The sequence below is a fragment of the Zootoca vivipara genome, chromosome 6, assembly GCF_965207765.1.
Source record: "Zootoca vivipara chromosome 6, rZooViv2.hap1.1, whole genome shotgun sequence".
NCBI lineage: Eukaryota > Metazoa > Chordata > Lepidosauria > Squamata > Lacertidae > Zootoca > Zootoca vivipara.
Window position 1 is genome coordinate 43,280,085 of NC_142589.1, and position 18,425 is coordinate 43,298,509.

Below are 18,425 nucleotides of genomic sequence, written 5' to 3' on the forward strand. Positions count from 1 at the left end.
ATCCAGCTTTATTCCTCTGGCCCCAGTAGTCTCCTCAGACCTGGCCACCATAGCATGTAAATGAGACGAGAAAAATGAATTCATCAAACAATTAATACAATTCAATAGCATACCCTCCCCCAACATTTCTCCAGTGAAAATAGGGATGTCCTACCATGGTGGTAGTGAGAACCAGCACTGGGGGTATGGCTAGACAGTCTGGCTCTGCGATCCACACCACACATTCTTTCAGTGCAGGAAGAGTGTGGTGGTGCATTTTGTCCCAACCCTAAATTTTGAGTCTCCCATCTGAAAATTGATGGAGAACTGAACCCCATCCTCCCTATTTTAGCTCCCAAAACTGGAGGAAAAAGTATTTTATTAGAACTTTCTGCTCAGTCCTAGATCAAACAAAATAAAGCAGTGCTGCGTGCTATGGACCATTCCTAAGAGGTTTCAAAATGACAGTTTTTTGTTTTTTGTTTTTTTAAAAATCTAGCTTATCCTCCTGTTGATAGAGGGTTTATCCTAGAGTGCACTTTTCTCATCCTTTAGGGGATACCATCAAAAGCCTCTAAGGATGCAGATCTTTCTATTTCTCTTGAGGGACCCTTCCAATTCCACCCCCTCCCATATTCTTAGGATGAAACTCCCTTGCCTTGTACTTAAACTAAACCACCCTCATTACAGATACCACTATTGCGCCTTATCTGGAATAAAATTAGGCCTTGTCTCCATCTATCTAACTAGTGATTGAAACTGCTTCCAGCATTGTAATTCCCAAATGTGCCCTCGGTATAAAAGAATCGTAAAGAATTTTCTTCTTACTTTTCCATCTGCAAGGACAGTTAGATATCAATGTCAGCATATCATTAGGTTATATGCTTCAAACTGAAATTCAAATATTTATAGATAGATATGACATGAGTGGAGCTGTTTAAGAAAATGTGTGTGTGTGTGTGTGTGTGTGTGTGTGAGAGAGAGAGAGAGAGAGAGAGAGAGAGAGAGAGAGAGAGAGAGAGAGAGACTCACACATATATATGTGCATATGGGTTCGGGTTCATAAAATAGGTAAAACTTTATGTTGCTATTGTTGTTTTGTTTTATTTTCATTGGATCACTTAAATAAATTGATTTGCAATTGGAGGATCAAGGAGAAGCAAAATAATGTACTTCAACCCCCACACTAGTTAAAGCACTGAGGGGAAGGCAGCAAACACCCCCCCCCTCCTCCAACCAAAGGCAGATTGAGGTTCGGGGGATTCTTTCCAGCCCTGTCAACCAGTGACCCATGAGACTGTAATGTTGAGGGTGGGAAGCCTGTGGGGCAAAATGTTCCCAAACTCTCATGGACAAGGGCTTTTAAGGCCTCCCCCCTCCTTCCCTCTCACAAGATCTTGTGGGAAAACCTTGTGGGGTCTCACAACAACAAAAGGTAACCCTAGCCCACCCCACTCTCTGAGCTCCCGTGCTGCAGGGCAAAGTTGTTCTGTGTTCAGGGAGCACTCAGAGCAGGAGTTAATGCACGACTAATGACCACTGATGTGGGACATGGGTGGCACTGTGGGTTAAACCACAGAGCCTAGGGCTTGCCGATCGGAAGGTCAGCGGTTTGAATCCCTGCAACGGGATGAGCTCCCGTTGCTCCGTCCCAGCTCCTGCCAACCTAGCAGTTCGAAAGCACATCAAAGTGCAAGTAGATAAATAGGGGGAAGGTAGATAGTAGCTACAGCGGGAAGGTGAACGGCATTTCCGTGTGCTGCTCTGGTTCGCCAGAAGCGGTTTTGTCATGCTGGCCACATGACCTGGAAGCTGTACACTGGCTCCCTTGGCCAATAACGCGAGATGAGCGCCGCAACCCCAGAGTCGGTCATGACTGGACCTAATGGTCAGGGGTCCCTTTACCTTTACCTAATGACCACTGATAATTCAAACCCTCCAAAATATCAAACATGAATAAATCCTCACATGAATTAAACATACGGTATTAATTTTGACATTTTTGGTTTTTGGTTTTTTTAAAAAAAGGAATGGAAATGAATGTTTCTTAAACTTCAAGGTAATGCTAATTTGCATGTCAACAAGTTATCCAGGTTTATATGAGATTATTGTAGTGTTATACAGAGCAGTATTGTTACCATGACAACAACTAGCATGCTACCTCTGGGAAAATTTTTTTTTAAAGGACATCTAAGTAATTGTATCACTTTGGAAATAAAGCGAGACCTAGAGCTGGGAGTGGGTTGACTTTAGTATTATGCAATCTCTTTCAGATTGTACTGGAAGGTCCATGTTCCATTATACAGTATAGCTATACAAAGCACAAGGTATACTTGGGATCTTTTAACGGTTAAAGCACACCCAATCAATGAAAAGAATCCTGAAACTGAACACTTGCTTGAGAACCTCCTTGTTAGTTCAGGAAAAGATCCATTGGGATGTATCCAACTTTCTGTGTCTGCTAGTACAAAGGCTGTTCTGCTAGGAAGTGGGTGAATTTTAATGGTGTGCAGCAGATGAATCAAGTGCAACAGTTTCTCTAGCCGCAGTTCCTTATGTAACAGATCACACAATCAATTGCAAAGCAAAAGTATCAGCAACCTGCTTCAGCATTCTCTTGCCCATCAACATTCTGCTGCTGGAACAAAACGTTACAGAGGAACATGTATACTACAAGTAACTTTAACTTAGCACTGTGCTGGATACACTGACTCCCTGACTCCAGCATTGCAAGGACAACGAAGAGATGAACATAGTCATTGGAGTAAAATAGGCCACAACTTTATTAAGAAACACAATTAGTGCATCAAACTCTTACCTGCAAAAAAGAGAGAGAGAGAAGCAATTGACGTTGGTCATGGAGGAGATCAAAAGTTGTCCCTGTGCCAATTGATTCTCCTGCCAATTGACCCTAGGCTAAACCTGCACACTGTGTTGGTCCTGATCAGGCCAGCCTGCCTTTTGCTTAAGGATATATGTCAAAGCCCCCTGCCCATGTGTATGTGTGCATACACACACATCTACATGCCCATCTGTTTTTTGGTGGTGCTGTAAGGTTTTTTTGTGACAACTCCCCCAATCCATCAAATGGCTTTGTTTTTGGTTTGGTTTTTTTTTGGGGGGGGGGAGAGAGAGAGAGAGAGAGAGAGAGAAATATGGTAATGTCCATTTTGACCTGCAGCTCCTGGAAGACTAGCCATGGGTCAATATGGCCCCCAGCATAGAAAACAGTTAGCTAGCTCTGCCCTAGTGGTGCTTTCAGATGTTGAAGCAGGGTTGGTTCAGTCACAGAATGTCAGGGGCATAGCCCTGTTCTTTGGTCATCATGCAGGGGGGTCCCTTTATACCTGTAATAGGTAAAGGTAAAGGTACCCCTGACCGTTAGGTCCAGTTGAGGACGACTCTGGGGTTGCACGCTCATCTCGCTCTATAGGCCGAGGGAGCCGGCATTTGTCTGCAGACAGCTTCCGGGTCATGTGGCCAACATGACTAAGCCACTTCTGGTGAACCAGAGCAGCACACGGAATGGCTGTTTATCTTCCCACCGGAGTGGTACCTATTTATCTACTTGCACTTGACGTGCTTTTGAACTGCTAGGTGGGCAGGAGCTGGGACCGAACAATGGGAGCTCACCCCCTCACGGGGATTTGAACTGCTGACCTTCTGGTCGGCCAGCCCTAGGCTCTGTGGTTTAGACCGCAGTGCCACCCACGTCCCTATGTCTGTAATACTTTACATTTATATCCCACCTTTTCTCCAAATAGCTCATGTTTCTACCTCTCTTCATTTGATCCCATCAACAATCTTGTTAGGTAGGTTAGGCTGAGAGTGACAATGGCCTAAGGTCACCTAGTGAACTTCATGGACAAGTGGGGATTTGACCCCAACATTCTGACCACTACACCACCCTGGATCTTGATGGGGTTACACCTAAATGCTGGGAAAGTCACAATTTATTTAGTTAATTATTTCAATTATTTACGTGCCATCTTAGAGTAGAGATTCCTCAAGGTGGTTCACATTCATTATGAAACATAGATGCAATAGATGCAATTAAGAGAACAGCACTATTTTTATGCACCCAAAAATATTCAAACTTGGCTAATCTGGACATGTTGGCTGCAATTCATAGACATACCATCTTGGTGCACACTTATATGGACTATTGCTTCAGTGAACACAACAAACATTTAGACTACACATCTAAATCAGGCCTAGGGAACCTGTGGCCCTCCAGATATTGCTGGACTACAATTTACATCATCCCTGACCATTGGCAATGTTGGTTCAGGATGATGGGAGTTGGAGCCCATCAGTGGGGGGGGGGGTGCAGGGTTGATATTCCTGTTCTAAATCAAGTTAACACTGCAACCTGCCAGAATTTAGTAGCAGGGATAATGCACACACTTATATATATATACATATACACCAGCAAACCCTACTGAGTGAGAAAGCATGCTCTAAGGTACAGTATGACCAGTTTTCTTCTCTCTTCCCGCCCCCTCCTAACCATTACAATCTTTCAGCAGAATGGTTCATTCATTGAATATGAATGCATGCAAATTTCTAATGCCATGAGCACAGTCCTTCAGGGCATACAAGTTTTATTTATTTTTCCCCCCAGTACACACATTTCAACAGCCCGCCCCTCATCTGCCTTTTCCTTCTTCCTCAAGGGTGCTGTATGCATTTTTCTTTCTGAATAATGTGCACATTCGGTACCCTGACTAAGACATAAAAAACAGAGCCAAAGCAACAGAACAGCACTACCCAAGTGCACATATCTTTAGTTTATGAAGGATTTTAATCTAGTTTGTCAGCAAACAGAAACTAGTTTGTGCATCGGGGGGGGGGGGGAGAGAGAGAGAGAGAGAGAGAGAGAGAGAGAGAGAGAGAGCTTACAGACGACCTGTTTATTGAACATCCATTCTGATTTGTTTGCAGGGAGATGATATGGCATTGGCTATTTAATGAGCAGTCATTCTGATTTGTATGTGCAGAGGTTAGATGATGTTTCATCAAAGCAAATGTCTCACTTTCCAGTGCATATCCCCATTGCTTTCCTTATTGCAAAAAACATGTCATGGAGAAGCAGGTGGATTGAGCAGTACCTCCCAGTCAACCTGAATTCATTGGTATGTGATTGAATCCCACCCCAAAATAGTGACAGTCAGGATGTGCTTAGAGAGATCGAGGAGCAACTGTTATCATTATCTACCTCTGTGGGTCACTATGTGCATTTTGTAAGGGAGAATATTCAAAAGCTGCACAAACAGAGCGAAACAATGAGCCTTGGTTATCATTGAACGGTGTTCATTAATTAAAATCTGTTGCACCTTTTTGCAGCCTCCACTTACTTGCCGTGTGATTCACATTACAGAAATGTGTCTTGAGGAAAGTCACAGTGAGTCGTAAAAATAACATGCTAAAATATCCCTACATATCTATCCCAAAATGTGCTAATGTTATGTAAGGCAGCATTATGTGTGTCTCAAAGGAACAAGCACATTTTCTGGATGTTGCTGCAGTAGCCTCTGCAAAAAATCACCTATATTATTAGAAGTGGAACTAAAAGCAACTTAGGCCATAATAGCAACTTTCTTATTTAACAACCAACCAACCCACAAGACGTATCATACCAAATGTGTCTCACTAAAAAAAGTTTGTTATGGCCCTAAAGGGGTCCAGAATATACTCTGTTTTTTATTTCTTTTTTAAGACACACATCTTTTTAGCTGTTAATCATTTGGGTTAAAACTTAAGCCATTTTTTTAAAAGACAAAAACTTCAACACTTTTTAACAACAATAATAAGCCCAGAACTTCCAGGTTGTAGTTGGACGATGGCAAGGCTTAATTTGAAGCAGAACTCACAGGAGTCAGAGCTTCATCTTCATTTTCCATGAAGATGCTCATCCTGGGGATTTATTTCCATAACTTGCATCACTCAGCACAGCAAAAGATGACGTTATCTGGATCTTCATAAAGGATAGAACGTGCTCTTTGCTTCTGTGTTCCCTGCAAGAGAACTGCCGCCCCTTTAAGAAAGGCTTTGGAGAAACTTGGTTCCATTGCAAAGAATCCTTGCATAGTGGTAGCAGAGAAGGAACAAATCAGTGTTTTTAAGTTTCCTTTTGCTGCCTCCTCCCCTTCTCTTCATTTTAAGTAGTGAAAAGAAATTAATGGAGTTCTTCAGGGGAAGGTTGTGGGGCACGGGTGGCGCTGTGGGTTAAACCACGGAGCCTAGGGCTTGCCGATCAGAAGATAGGCGGTTTGAGTCCCCACAACGGGGTGAGCTCCCATTGCTCGGTCCCAGCTCCTGCCAACCTAGCAGTTAGAAAGCACATCAAAGTGCAAGTAGATAAATAGGTACCACTCCAGCAGGAAGGTAAATGGTGTTTCCGTGTGCTGCTCTGGTTCACCAGAAGCGGCTTTGTCATGCTGGCCACATGACCTGGAAGCTGTATGCTGGCTCCCTCGGCCAGTAAAGCGAGATGAGTACTGCAACCCCAGAGTTGGTCACGACTGGACCTAATGGTCAGGGGTCCCTTTACCTTTACCTCAGGGAAATGTTGCAGTTACATAATAATGACATTATGTTTTATTTTGATCAGGGTATTTTATTTTAACATGATTCATTGTGAGATGTTGGGCACTCTCACTGGCTGCATTCTGACAGTTTTCTTGACATTGCCTTACCTGATGATTTTTGCAACCTTTCACATGATGTAAAAACCACTTTTGGGAATCTCATTCCTGTGCAAATTCCTTCCAGAACAAATCTGTCCGTAGTCCCTTTGACCCCAGAAAATGGCAGGGTGAAATTTGGGGTGGTATTCTAAAAGAATCATAGCATTGTTGAGTTGGATCCCCAAGGATCATCTAGTCCAACCCCCTGCAATGCAGGACTCTCAGCTACATCATACTTGACAGATGGCTATCTAACCTCTGCTTATAAACCTTTGTGTTTTCATGGGTGAATCATGGGGGAACAGAAGTGCACATGTGCATGTGGGGCATTCCCTCTCACCCTCCCCACCCCTCTATCTGCCTTAGTCTCCCATCAGTAAAATAAAAAATAAGATTCACCAGCAGTAAAATGGTGCTTGGAGGAAATACACTGATGTTTGGCTGTGTGGCAGTTTTGTTAAGACTCATCTGACGAAAAATAGCTGGGAGAACTAAAGTGGAGAATTGGCTTGGCAAGAAAGCTGAAGTGATTGTCTTTTATTTATTTATTTGCAAACTTTCAAAATCTCTTGCATTTCAGAATAATGAAGGTTGGTCTTCAACCATAGTTTGAATGTGATAAACATTTGAATTCTGAGTTCAGAATTTGACATCCACAAGTGAAATTATTTCACCTGTTTTGACTGGCTAAATGAAATTAATATATATTTTGCTAAATTTCATTATCAGGCACTGTCAGATCATGTCAAATCCTGATGGCTACTGCATGCCAGATTCAAGATTCTGCCAAATGTTGACAGCTGCCACTGCAGAATCCGTGAATATGAAATGCTGATGCTGAACCTTAAATATTATTGGAATACTTGCACACACAAAGAGAGAGGTTGCCCAGAGAAAAGCTAGAGAAGAATTTGCGGGGAAGAGATCAAATTAATCTCAGCTCTAGCTAGCTTTACAGACTTCAAATCATTCTGGTTCAGAGGATTTTTAAAAACACACACATTGCGGTGGGCTGGGCTTGTCTTACCTCAAGGCTTCTTCACATTTTACACTGAACAGAGGTACAAGCTTTCTCTACAAATGTGCAAGTGTTTGTGTGAAAGATTTGTACAACTCAGTGGAAGTCAAATTATAAGCAGAGGGTTAAAGTTATTCTCCCTCGGCCAAGCTTTGTTAACACATCATACACAATAAGAGTGTTCACATATTGTATTCAACGAGTGTACCATCTGTGTACAAAATAGACAGGTATTCACCTCTAACATTCAATGAGTGCAGAGCGTAGGGACACATAGTGGCATCAAATTATTTGGGGATAATGACTGGATGACTGATCAGTGAAGGTGCTGGATCCTGTATGGAGTTGTCAACTGGAACTCTGTAATTAGGCTCATCTGTTACCATTCTTGGCTAAGATGTAAAGAAAAATGCTTAGTATAGCATACCATATAATATTAACTTGGAGTTGTTTGACTTGCAACACAGATGCATTAAAGAGAATTCCGAGATCCAAGTTTGGGGCAAGTACTCTCTGACGAGAGAACCCCAGCAGAAATTTTAAATCACTAAATATGCAGCAAAGTAAAGCATGAACATATAGGCTGCTAGACCTTTAAAATATTGTGAGTTACAAAATAGTCCCCTCTTTCCCTAGGATAGAAAAGGCCACTCATTTGGTAAATTAAAAATGGTTTACTTACAACTCTCCAAAGATCAGATTCATGTGCTTTCAGCATTCAGAAAAAAGTTGCACAGGCAGTAAAACCTGGCTTAGTTACAGTGGTGAAAGTTCCTAAATTATTGGTATAGGAACTCAAGAGTGGCTTGTGAGAGCCATGTGGTCTGAGCTTGGAACAACCAGCTCAGACCTCCTCACACATTGAGTTTCTCAGGTAGACTGGAGGGTGAACAAAGGCTTGATTACCTAGTCCCTCTCAATATGAGTTAAGCCTGGCAGGACAGTCTACTCTATGGTTTTACACCATTCATGCATTAATTAAACTTAAGCATGTTGGTTATATGAGGCTGGTTATCTCACAGGTTCCCACCACCATGACACACTCCTTAACCACTTCTCAGTAATGGTTGATTTCAGCTTTTGAGTATGGTCTTTAAGAACAGTCAAGGTGCAATTGTGTTTGGCATACTGTTTGGTTATACAGTCATACCTCGGTTTAAGAACGCTTTGGTTTGAGTACTTTCAGTTTAAATACTCCGTGGACACGTCTGGAACGGATTAATCCACTTTCCATTACTTTCAATGGGAAAGTTCACTTCGGGTTAAGTACACTTCAGGTTAAGTACAGACTTCCGGAACCAATTGTGTACTTAAACCGAGGTACCACTGTATGCTTGTTTGTACTTTTGGATCCCAGTGATGTCCATTTATGATTGGGATATCAGTGTGAGCTCAGACCTGCTCAGGATCACAGTACTCTGTTGCGAGTTCAGCTATTAGGCCGACACCCCAGTTCCTCCCCCTCCTGAAGTATGTTTCCTCATGCACAAAGTTACACCAAGCCATTCACTACAACCTTCTCTTGGGCCATTTACTCAAGATTGCCTATCCTATTAATTAATGTCATCGTTCATTTTCTAAAAGACATACCAGCAACAAATCAAGGAGAAATGACTTAAATATAATTTGGTTAACATTCTCTGCAACCAAAATCCAAAGAATGATCTGAAAAGGTTAAGAAATTATTTGACATTTTTTTTAAAAAAAACTCTGGCTAATGCAAAAAGTAAAAGAAACTGGAGGAGACAAAGCTATTTCTGAGACAACAGAGGATATTCAGTTTCTGCCACTGGCTTCCTCTAACTATTATAAGTGGAAATCAAAGAAGGAAAATATATCATTTTCAAACCATTGATTTTGTATGCTGCAGCTGTAACACTGCCAGTTTCTTTGAAATATGCTATTGCAAAACCTTAAATGCAATATATTATATTGTATTATTCATCTGGAATTTTGTATCTCTTTGATATGCTTCCTTTGGAAATGCTTGGAAATCCACATAATTTAAATAGGTAGTTTTATTTTACATTTTACAAAGGTACTTCAAATAATATAACTATTCTAAAATAAAAGTATTTCAAGAAGTTTCACCCTGTTGGTGTATTCCTGCTGAATGGCACACACGGAAATCGGGTTTTTAGGTGTAGAGACAGATAAATCAGTCGATTTCCAGTCTTAGATTTATTCATAAATCCATTCCAACCTGTTGCAACATTAAATTACATATTAATGTAATTTACTTCAAAGCCATTTTAAAGTTATTTATTGAAAAGTCAATTTAAAATCCATAACCTGAAATTGTATATTCTTGGTGTTAGAAGTGCAACTGCGGGGATCGTTCAGTATGCAACTTAAGGGTTAATTCTCTTAAATCAACTCACCAAAAGTGGGACAGGTGCAGGTGTTGCTTAGCAACCAGGCATATTGACACAATGATTGTTGAGGTAGTGTGTTCTTTGATTGGCTGAATCATCCTGAGAGACATTCTCTTCTCTTGGTGTTTAGTTGAAAGTCTCCCTGCTACAGACAAGGCCTGAAGTAAACAAAGCAAAACTTTTCTGTTCCTTTCTCCTCAAACTATACAGGGTGCTTTGCTGAGTTTCCTCAGTAAAGTTTTAATAAGACTTTTCGCTCTAGACTCCATCTGTGTTATTTAAGTGCCTTTGCTAATGTCCAGAAGGACAAGGGCAAAGAGAAAGATCCAGTTTTGAATGCCCCTTGCTTACTACCATGGAAACAGTCACAAGCCTTGCCATATTTTTTAAAAATAAAAAATCTGTAAAAAGACAGAACCCAAGAGCACTCTAACATTTTTACTTCCACCCTGTTGGTGAGAACCTGCCAAGGATAATCCATCACATGGATTATCCATATTTGGTTCTCTTCCCCCCCCCCCACCTTGCCTGCTGTTGTCATAATATTTCACTTAAAATAAGCTTTTATAAATGTATTTTATTTTTTTAAAAAATACATCTTGCAGATCTTGCAGGTTGTGCTCTGTGTGCCTTCCACCACCCTCAGTACTTAAAGTATGACGAGTGGCAATACAGGATAGAGCCTTCTCTGGAGTGAGTTCCTTCCAGGAAAACTCTTTCTCTTTTGTAGTTCACTTTGCTGATCAGAAGGTCGGTGGTTCGAATCCCTGCGACGGGATGAGCTCCCGTTGCTCGGTCCCAGCTCCTGCCAACCTAGCAATTCGAAAGCACCTCAAAGTGCAAGTAGATAAATAGGTACCGCTGCAGTGGGAAGGTAAACAGCGTTTCCGTGTGCTGCTCTGGTTCGCCAGAAGCGGCTTTGTCATGCTGGCCACATGACCTGGAAGCTGTACGCCGGCTCCCTCGGCCAATAACGTGAGATGAGTGCTGCAACCCCAGAGTCGGTCACGACTGGACCTAATGGTCAGGGGTCCGTTTACCTTCATCTTTAAGCACTTTTTAGGTTCCACACCAAGATGAACATATTTCAGATGGGCTTTGGGGTTGCTCTGATAATGCCCCCTCCCATACACAATTTGTGCTGCCCTGATAAATATTGCTGATTGATGTTGTGCTACTAATTAGCATCGTATAGTATATAGTATAGCAACAACATATATTTTATATTGTGTTTACAGCTTGGATCCCATAGGGGCAGAAAGGCGTGGTGTGGTGTTGTTGCTTACCTGGCTTCCCAATGCAGAAGTCACTGCCAGTAACCAAAGCAGGGGGGGGGGACCATTCAGTCGAAAGGTCAGTGCAGTATGGGCACAGCAGTAGGAGTGTCAATTTGGCTCCAGCACTGCACACTGCACACACAGCACATTGCTACCTCTTCTAAGTACCAGTTGAAAGCAGCTTTATTTTCTTCTGCTTGTAGCAAATCCTAATGTTTAGATCTGATTGTGTTTTTATTGTTAGGCTGCTGATACCTTAGTGTTTAATTGTTTCCATGGCCTTGGCTTGTTTGCTTGTTTACTGCCAAGCTGTCTTGGGTGGCTTATGCAGAAAGGCACAGTGCAGATGTCTTAAATAAAACATCAATATTTAGAGAGCATTGTTATTTGTAATGATGCTATGCTCATTGCCTTGCTGAGTGCATGTCTGTGGGTAGGTGGAGAGGAGGGCTCATAAACTGCAGGGATGTTAGGATTGCAGTGCTTTGCACATCAATGTATGTTTAATAATGAATTTAACTCTGCCATCTGAAGTACCCAGGACAGGTCCTTCTGCATGGTGATACTGAGGATATGGAGCTCACTACCATACCAAGGGGAGGTTCATCCTTCTGCCTTGTTTCTGACCTTGAGATAAAATTTGCTGACCCTTATTCAAACAACTGTCAGAGTCTTCTGATTGTTTGAGGAATGGCTTGCTCTCGTTTCGGCTGTTTCCTTACTGCTCAGCTGATATCATGTTTTATTTTCTGTATGAGTGGTTTATTAAGACATCAGAGGAAGAGAGTATGGAGCGAGTCCTCTGTCCATATTCATTCCTAACAGATTGCCAACTTGTATTCTTCATCAAGCATACTTTTCTTTTTCACTAGGTACTTACGTTACCAAAGTGACAGCCACCGATGCAGATGATCCTGTTTACGGAAACAGTGCCAAGCTCGTCTACAGCATCTTGGAGGGACAGCCTTACTTCTCAGTTGAACCACATACAGGTGGGTGCTTCTGAATGCTAACTTCCCCTAAGTTATATGATATGTGAGGAGCACGGCTTCCTGAATGCTGCTTTGCTTCCTGCATTTCAACATAATGTGTAGGTAGGTGGCTGTCAACATTAGTCAATCTGTAGCGCGTAAGTATCTGACTCATTTCCCATGGCTGCACAGAAAGACCTGACAAAGTACAAAGATAAAAAAGGAAGAAGACTGCTTACAAATGTTGTTGCAGTAACTGAGACCGAGATACCAAAAAGGTCAAGTCAAAAGCCCACTGTTAGTGGATATATTGCAACATATTTTAATAAGCAAAACCTATGGGGGGTATGGGTGTGCAAAGTTTATTAGAGGTTGTTAAACCTTGCTTTTAATAGTGCCATAGGATATGTATATACACACTTTTATGCACTAGGTTCTACATTGTGTGCTTCAACCAGGGTTGGGAAATCTCAGACCAGGGGCTAAAAATGCCTCCCTAAGCCTCTCTGTTAGACACTTTGGTCACATTGGCATAACATGGGTTTCCAGTCTATGGAGCCATGCAGAGGTGTGGTGGTGGGTGGGAAGGAGGGAACTGGACAGAGTATGCATGCACATTCAAGCATCTGCATCACCCAGGAGATTGCAGCCACAGGGATAAGTAAAGAATTGCCTCAATTGTCCGGAAATGTTACTTCCTAGTTTGCATGGAGAAGCCATTTTCAGCAGAGCCCAGCATCAGAAGCACCAGGGCCGTCTTAAGCATAGCTGGCACTGTAGCGCGCATTATCCCTCCGGCGCCCCCCTCCCGTTTCCGAGCACAGCTGTTGCATGGGCGCAGCGCAGCTGCCACAAAGGCAGAGCAGCACGGCGCCCACGGCGCCTTGCGCCCCCCAACCTTGCCTTAGGGCCGGCCCTGAGAAGCACATAGCTGTGGGTGTTGTAATTTTGCACCCATAAGAATTTTGCACCTGGGGCAACAGCCCTTGTGACCTCCATGCTATGCCACTGTCTGGTATCTCCCCACATTGCCCCAGCTACACATTATCTCCTCAACCACACTCGCCATCATTGTTCCCGGCTTTGCATTTTTCTTGGGTGGTTTGTTGGTTTTCCCCCAGCTTGCCTAGATGGATAATGTGTAGGGTGTGGGTGGGTGTAGAAACTAGCCTACTGCATACAGGTAAAATTTACATTATGCCCAGCTTTGCCTCCGACTCTGCCCATGTGATTGTTAGATGGTTGCCAAGAGGGAATTGTGGCCCTTGGACAGAAAAGCTCTGGTTCAATCTCTGGCATCTTCAGTTAAAGTCTTTCTCCCTCCCTTTTTTCTTTCTTGTGTTACATAAATTGTCCAGTAGCACCTTAGAGACCAACTAAGTTTGTTCTTGGTATAAGCTTTCGTGTGCATGCACACTTCTTCAGATACACTGAAACAGAAGTCACCAGGACCTTATATATAGTGGGAGGCTGGGGTTTTTCTCAGGAGGGTAGTAGGAGATGGGTGATTGACTCAATGGGTATGGTAAACCTATTGATGACTGTTAACAACTGCAATTAGTCCTACAGGAAAAAGCAATGGATAGTATGCAGATGATTAGCATATGTAATGAGACAGGAATTGAATATCTCTATTAATACCAGGTCTCTCCATAGTTTTCAGTTTAGTGATGAGTTGTAATCAGCAACTTCTCTTTCAAGTCTGTTTCTGAAATTCTTTTGTAATAAGACAGCTACGTTGAGATCTTGTATAGAATGTCCTGGGAGATTGAAGTGTTCTCCTACTGGTTTCTCTGTCTTGTGATTCCTGATGTCAGATTTATGTCCATTTATCCTTTGGCATAGGGTTTGGCCTGTTTGTCCAATATAGAGAGCTGAAGGGCACTGCTGGCATTTGATGGCATACACAATGTTAGAAGATTAGCAATTAAATAGGCCTGAGGTGGTATGTTTGATGTTGTTGGGTCCAGTAATTGTGTTGTCTGTGTGTATGTGGCAGCAAAGTTAGCATCTGGGTTTATTGCAGGCTCTGGTACCAGGCTCCTTGGGCAAAACATGGGATAAATATCCCATGTTTTGCCCAAGGAGCTCAAGATGCCACATCTTACCCTCACAACAACCCTCTGAGGTAGGTTTCTTACCCTCACAACAACCCTCTGAGGTAGGTTGGCTTCATGATTAACTCACCTATTCTTTTCTGCACTGAAGATGGCTCTTTCACCTGAGTGGACAAGGATGATGGGAATTGTAGTCCATCAACATCAGGAGGGTCACACGTCACACACTCCCAGCCTAACTTTCCACAGTAGCTCAGCAGGTTTAACACCAGTTTGTACCAGAAGCCATAATGACTGACCACTTGTCCCAGCATCATCTGTATTCTTCAGGTACATAATTTAAATTTGAGAGTCACTGAAACATCGCACTGAATTCAGACTCAGGCATGGCCAACATCACCCTGGTTCCTCAGCCATTAAGTGAAAACTGCCAGGTGCTTGACAACCCTTTGCATTTTCAGTCCCAAGTAGGCAACAAAAAGGAGGATTGTTGAATAATGAATGCAGTGCACAATAGTTCCAAGGCTTTATATTTGGGACTGCTGAAATATTGAGTAACCTTAGAATGGAAGCTATTTACCTATTGTGACTTGTATTTTAGGAATCATTACGGTTGGGCTCTATAAATTATATGACCTTCAGCTCAGTTATAATTTGTCTGTTTAAACTCTCAGTAGTGGATATGTATGGGTGCTTCTTTTGTGTTCGCTCTCTCTGTCTTTCTCTCTCATTATGCTGTCATTATGATGTGTTTCATTTCATTTCACCTATATTACATCTAGGGATGGCTGAATCTGTCAGTGTTGGTTTCTCTCAGTTTCTCATTTTTCCAGTCTTCAATTCTGTTCTCTACATTTTCATATCAGCTGACTAAAAAAAAATGTTTTCATGAAAAGATATATTTTCTCTCTAATATATATGTGTGTCTGTATGCAATTTTCCCTACATACACATTTTTGCAAAAACATTTTGTTTCACTAGTATTTGAATATATTTATTTCATTAATACATCCAAAACAATATATGAACTGAAACTCAGTCATCCTTTGAAATTTGCACTCGGAATTCTGCAAATTTCCAATCAAATATATCCAACCAAATAATATGCACAAAAATCCATATATTAGGGGAATGTGTTAATAAAAATGCATGTTGTTGTTGTTGTTGTTGTTTAGTCATTTAGTCATGTCCAACTCTTCGTGACCCCATGGACCATAGCATGCCAGGCACTCCTGTCTTCCACTGCCTCCCGCAGTTTGGTCAAACTGTTCATAGCTTTGAGAACACTGTCCAACCATCTCATCCTCTGTCGTCCCCTTCTCCTACCGTAGTGCCCTCAATCTTTCCCAGCATCAGGGTCTTTTTCCAGGGAATCTTCTCTTCTCATGAGGTGGCCAATGTATTGGAGCCTCAGCTTCAGGATCTGTCCTTCCAGTCAGCACTCAGGGCTGATTTCCTTCAGAATGGATAGGTTTGATCTTCTTGCAGTCCATGGGACTCTCAAGTGAAAATAACATACAAAGTTGCATGCTATCAGGGGAATTGGCTTTTATATTGGTCAAAACTGCATACAAATATTGGTTTATGAGGAGAACTTCACAGTAAAATGCTGATAAATTTTCATGAGGATTTTTTTAAAAAAAATCCAAACAGCTGCAGAATGTGGAGAAATGAATTTAAAAATGGGGAAAATAAGAAACCAAGAGAACAGAAATTGGCAGCTTCCTCCATCTCTATAGGACAGGTGTTGTGCTGCAGCCTGGAAGAGAACATCCTCTCCCCTCCACCTTTCTGAGCCTATGAGTTTCCTCCTTGAGTCTCTGAAATCATCTGCCCTGAGTCTCTGCCCCAGAGAATACATCTAAACACCACTTGCCAACCCTTTACTTCTCATTCTGGAAAGCAAGGAAATGAGTTAGGAGAGAAGCAGTGATGGCTGATGCCCATTGAGACTGGTAGGGTGGAAGACAGACAACTCAACAGAAGGTGCAGCCAGACTTCCTCCAGTTTAACCTTCATCCTCATCCACAACACTGAGACTAAGAAGGAAGAAGTGAATAGCGAGAGCCATCCCTCTGGCCGGGTTGTGTGTAAGAAGGCAGGCAGGTGGAGGCTCGCTGAGGGGTGGGGCAGTATCCTGCTTGCCCTAATGGAGAGTAGGTCTCTCTAGCCTCTACTGGAGAGTAGGTCTGGAGGGAGAAGGGACCAAGCCCATTAGTTCATTCAACACTCTTAAAATAATTATAAGCAACAAATTAAACTGGATCCATAGCTTACACAATTTATTCAGAAGCGGAGACATTGTTGATCATTCTGTCAAATATTTTCCATGAGAGCTGAACACAGGAATATTAGAAAGTGCTTTATAGTGAGACCACTGGTCCATCTCCCCAAGAGTTTTGGCCCTCTGGGGTTTCAGACAGGAGTCTCTCCCAGGCTTCTTGAAGATTGAAAATGGTATATAATTATAATAATTTATTATTTGTACCCCACTCATCTGGCTCAGTTTCCCCAGCAAGTCTGGGCAGTTTTCAACAGAGATTAAAAATACACTAAAATATCAGTCCTTAAAAACTTTATGCATGCATTCCCTAAAATTCTCCAACGAGTTCAGAGGGAGTGGGAAAGCAGCAGTGGCGGCGGCGGGGGAGAATAAAAACGTGTCAAAAAATTCTTTCCTTGCACCTGTAAAGTTGCATATAACTATTTCCAAATCAGGATCACATTTGTGTTTTCTCGGGAACTCTATCTAGAAAGCCCAAAGCATAAAGGATGTAAATAAATCTTCAGAAGACAATTTTGTGATGTAGAATTCAATCTGCCTGGAGCTATTTAGAACTAGGAATATAAAGCCCTTAGATTCAAGCAGTGTGCAATTCGTTACTCAAGGAGCCACCTGTTTTAGAGCACAGGCACTTAAAAAAAACCTCAGCTTGATGAAAGAAATATGCCTCCAGATTTCTTGATAATCTGAACATTTGCAAGAGGTGTATATGATAATATCTTGTATGCACCATGGACACTTTTACGGGTTTTACAGTGCAGTTGTTTGGAAAGCCAGGACTAATAGATCAAATGTAGCTACAGTTTCCAGCAGTTTGTGCCATTGTAAATTAAACCGTCCCAGGGCTGGCATGCATAAAACATGTAAATGATGTAGGATTCTACGTGCATCTCTTGGAGTTTAGCAGTTTGCAGTTAAAACTGTATTGTTCTCTACAAGAGCAGGTGGAATAGGTGCAAAACATGTCTGGCATTGAACAGAAGCCATAGCTCAGTAGCACGTGCTTTGTGTGCTGGAGCTCCCAGGTGTCGGCATGTCCAGGTAGGACTGGGGAAAATTCACTGCCTAAAGTCCTGTAATATCACTGTAAGTCACTGTGTACAACGTTGAGCTAGTTGGGCCAATGGTCTGAAGTGGAATAATGCAGCTCCCTAAGATATCTGGGTTTGAGACTGCTTCTTGCATGTAATCAGATGTGTGCTTTTTAGAGCTGTGGATCTTTGTAGTCCAGGAATGCTAGCACAAATACTCTGGGTAAAGTGACAATAGGCAAAAGAGGGAGGCCTGTACTGGTTGCAGGAAAGGACCATAGCTCACCAGAGGAGTATCTGATTTGTGTGTAGATGTTTAATCCCTAGCATTTCCAGGTCAGACTGAGAAAGACTACCTGTCTTAAATCCTGGAGAGCAGCTATCAGAGTAGATGGACCACACTGAACTAGATGGACCATTGGTCTGACTTACTGTTTTCATAGAAGATAGGGATTCTTAGCCTTTGGCTATCTGCAGTAAAATATACTTCAATAATTCAAGCAAACTAGACTGGGCCAAAAATAGCCCAATGTGGACTAAACAAGCTTAATGCCCACAAAAGATGGAATAATAATTGGAGTGAATGGGGGTGGGGGGAATTGGGGCTGCAAAGAAAAGATGAATGGAATGTAGTATCATGGAAAAAGGAATGGATGTCTGTCTAGCTTGCCAGAATCATGAGTAGGAACATTCTACACGGCAACATTTCATTGCAGGTAATGTCCAAAAGGACAGTGCCTGCAG

General features: G+C 42.2%; 1 protein-coding gene across 2 annotated transcripts in view; it reads left to right on the forward strand.

Annotated features, from left to right (window-relative positions):
• Positions 1-18,425, forward strand: part of CDH8 (cadherin 8) — a 231,572-nt gene that overhangs the window by 103,275 nt on the left and 109,872 nt on the right. For both annotated transcript variants that reach the window (XM_088672014.1, XM_035120354.3), the window contains exon 4: positions 12,211-12,330. In XM_088672014.1, coding sequence (XP_088528140.1) covers positions 12,211-12,330 — 120 coding nt within the window. The remainder of the gene's footprint in view (positions 1-12,210; positions 12,331-18,425) is intronic.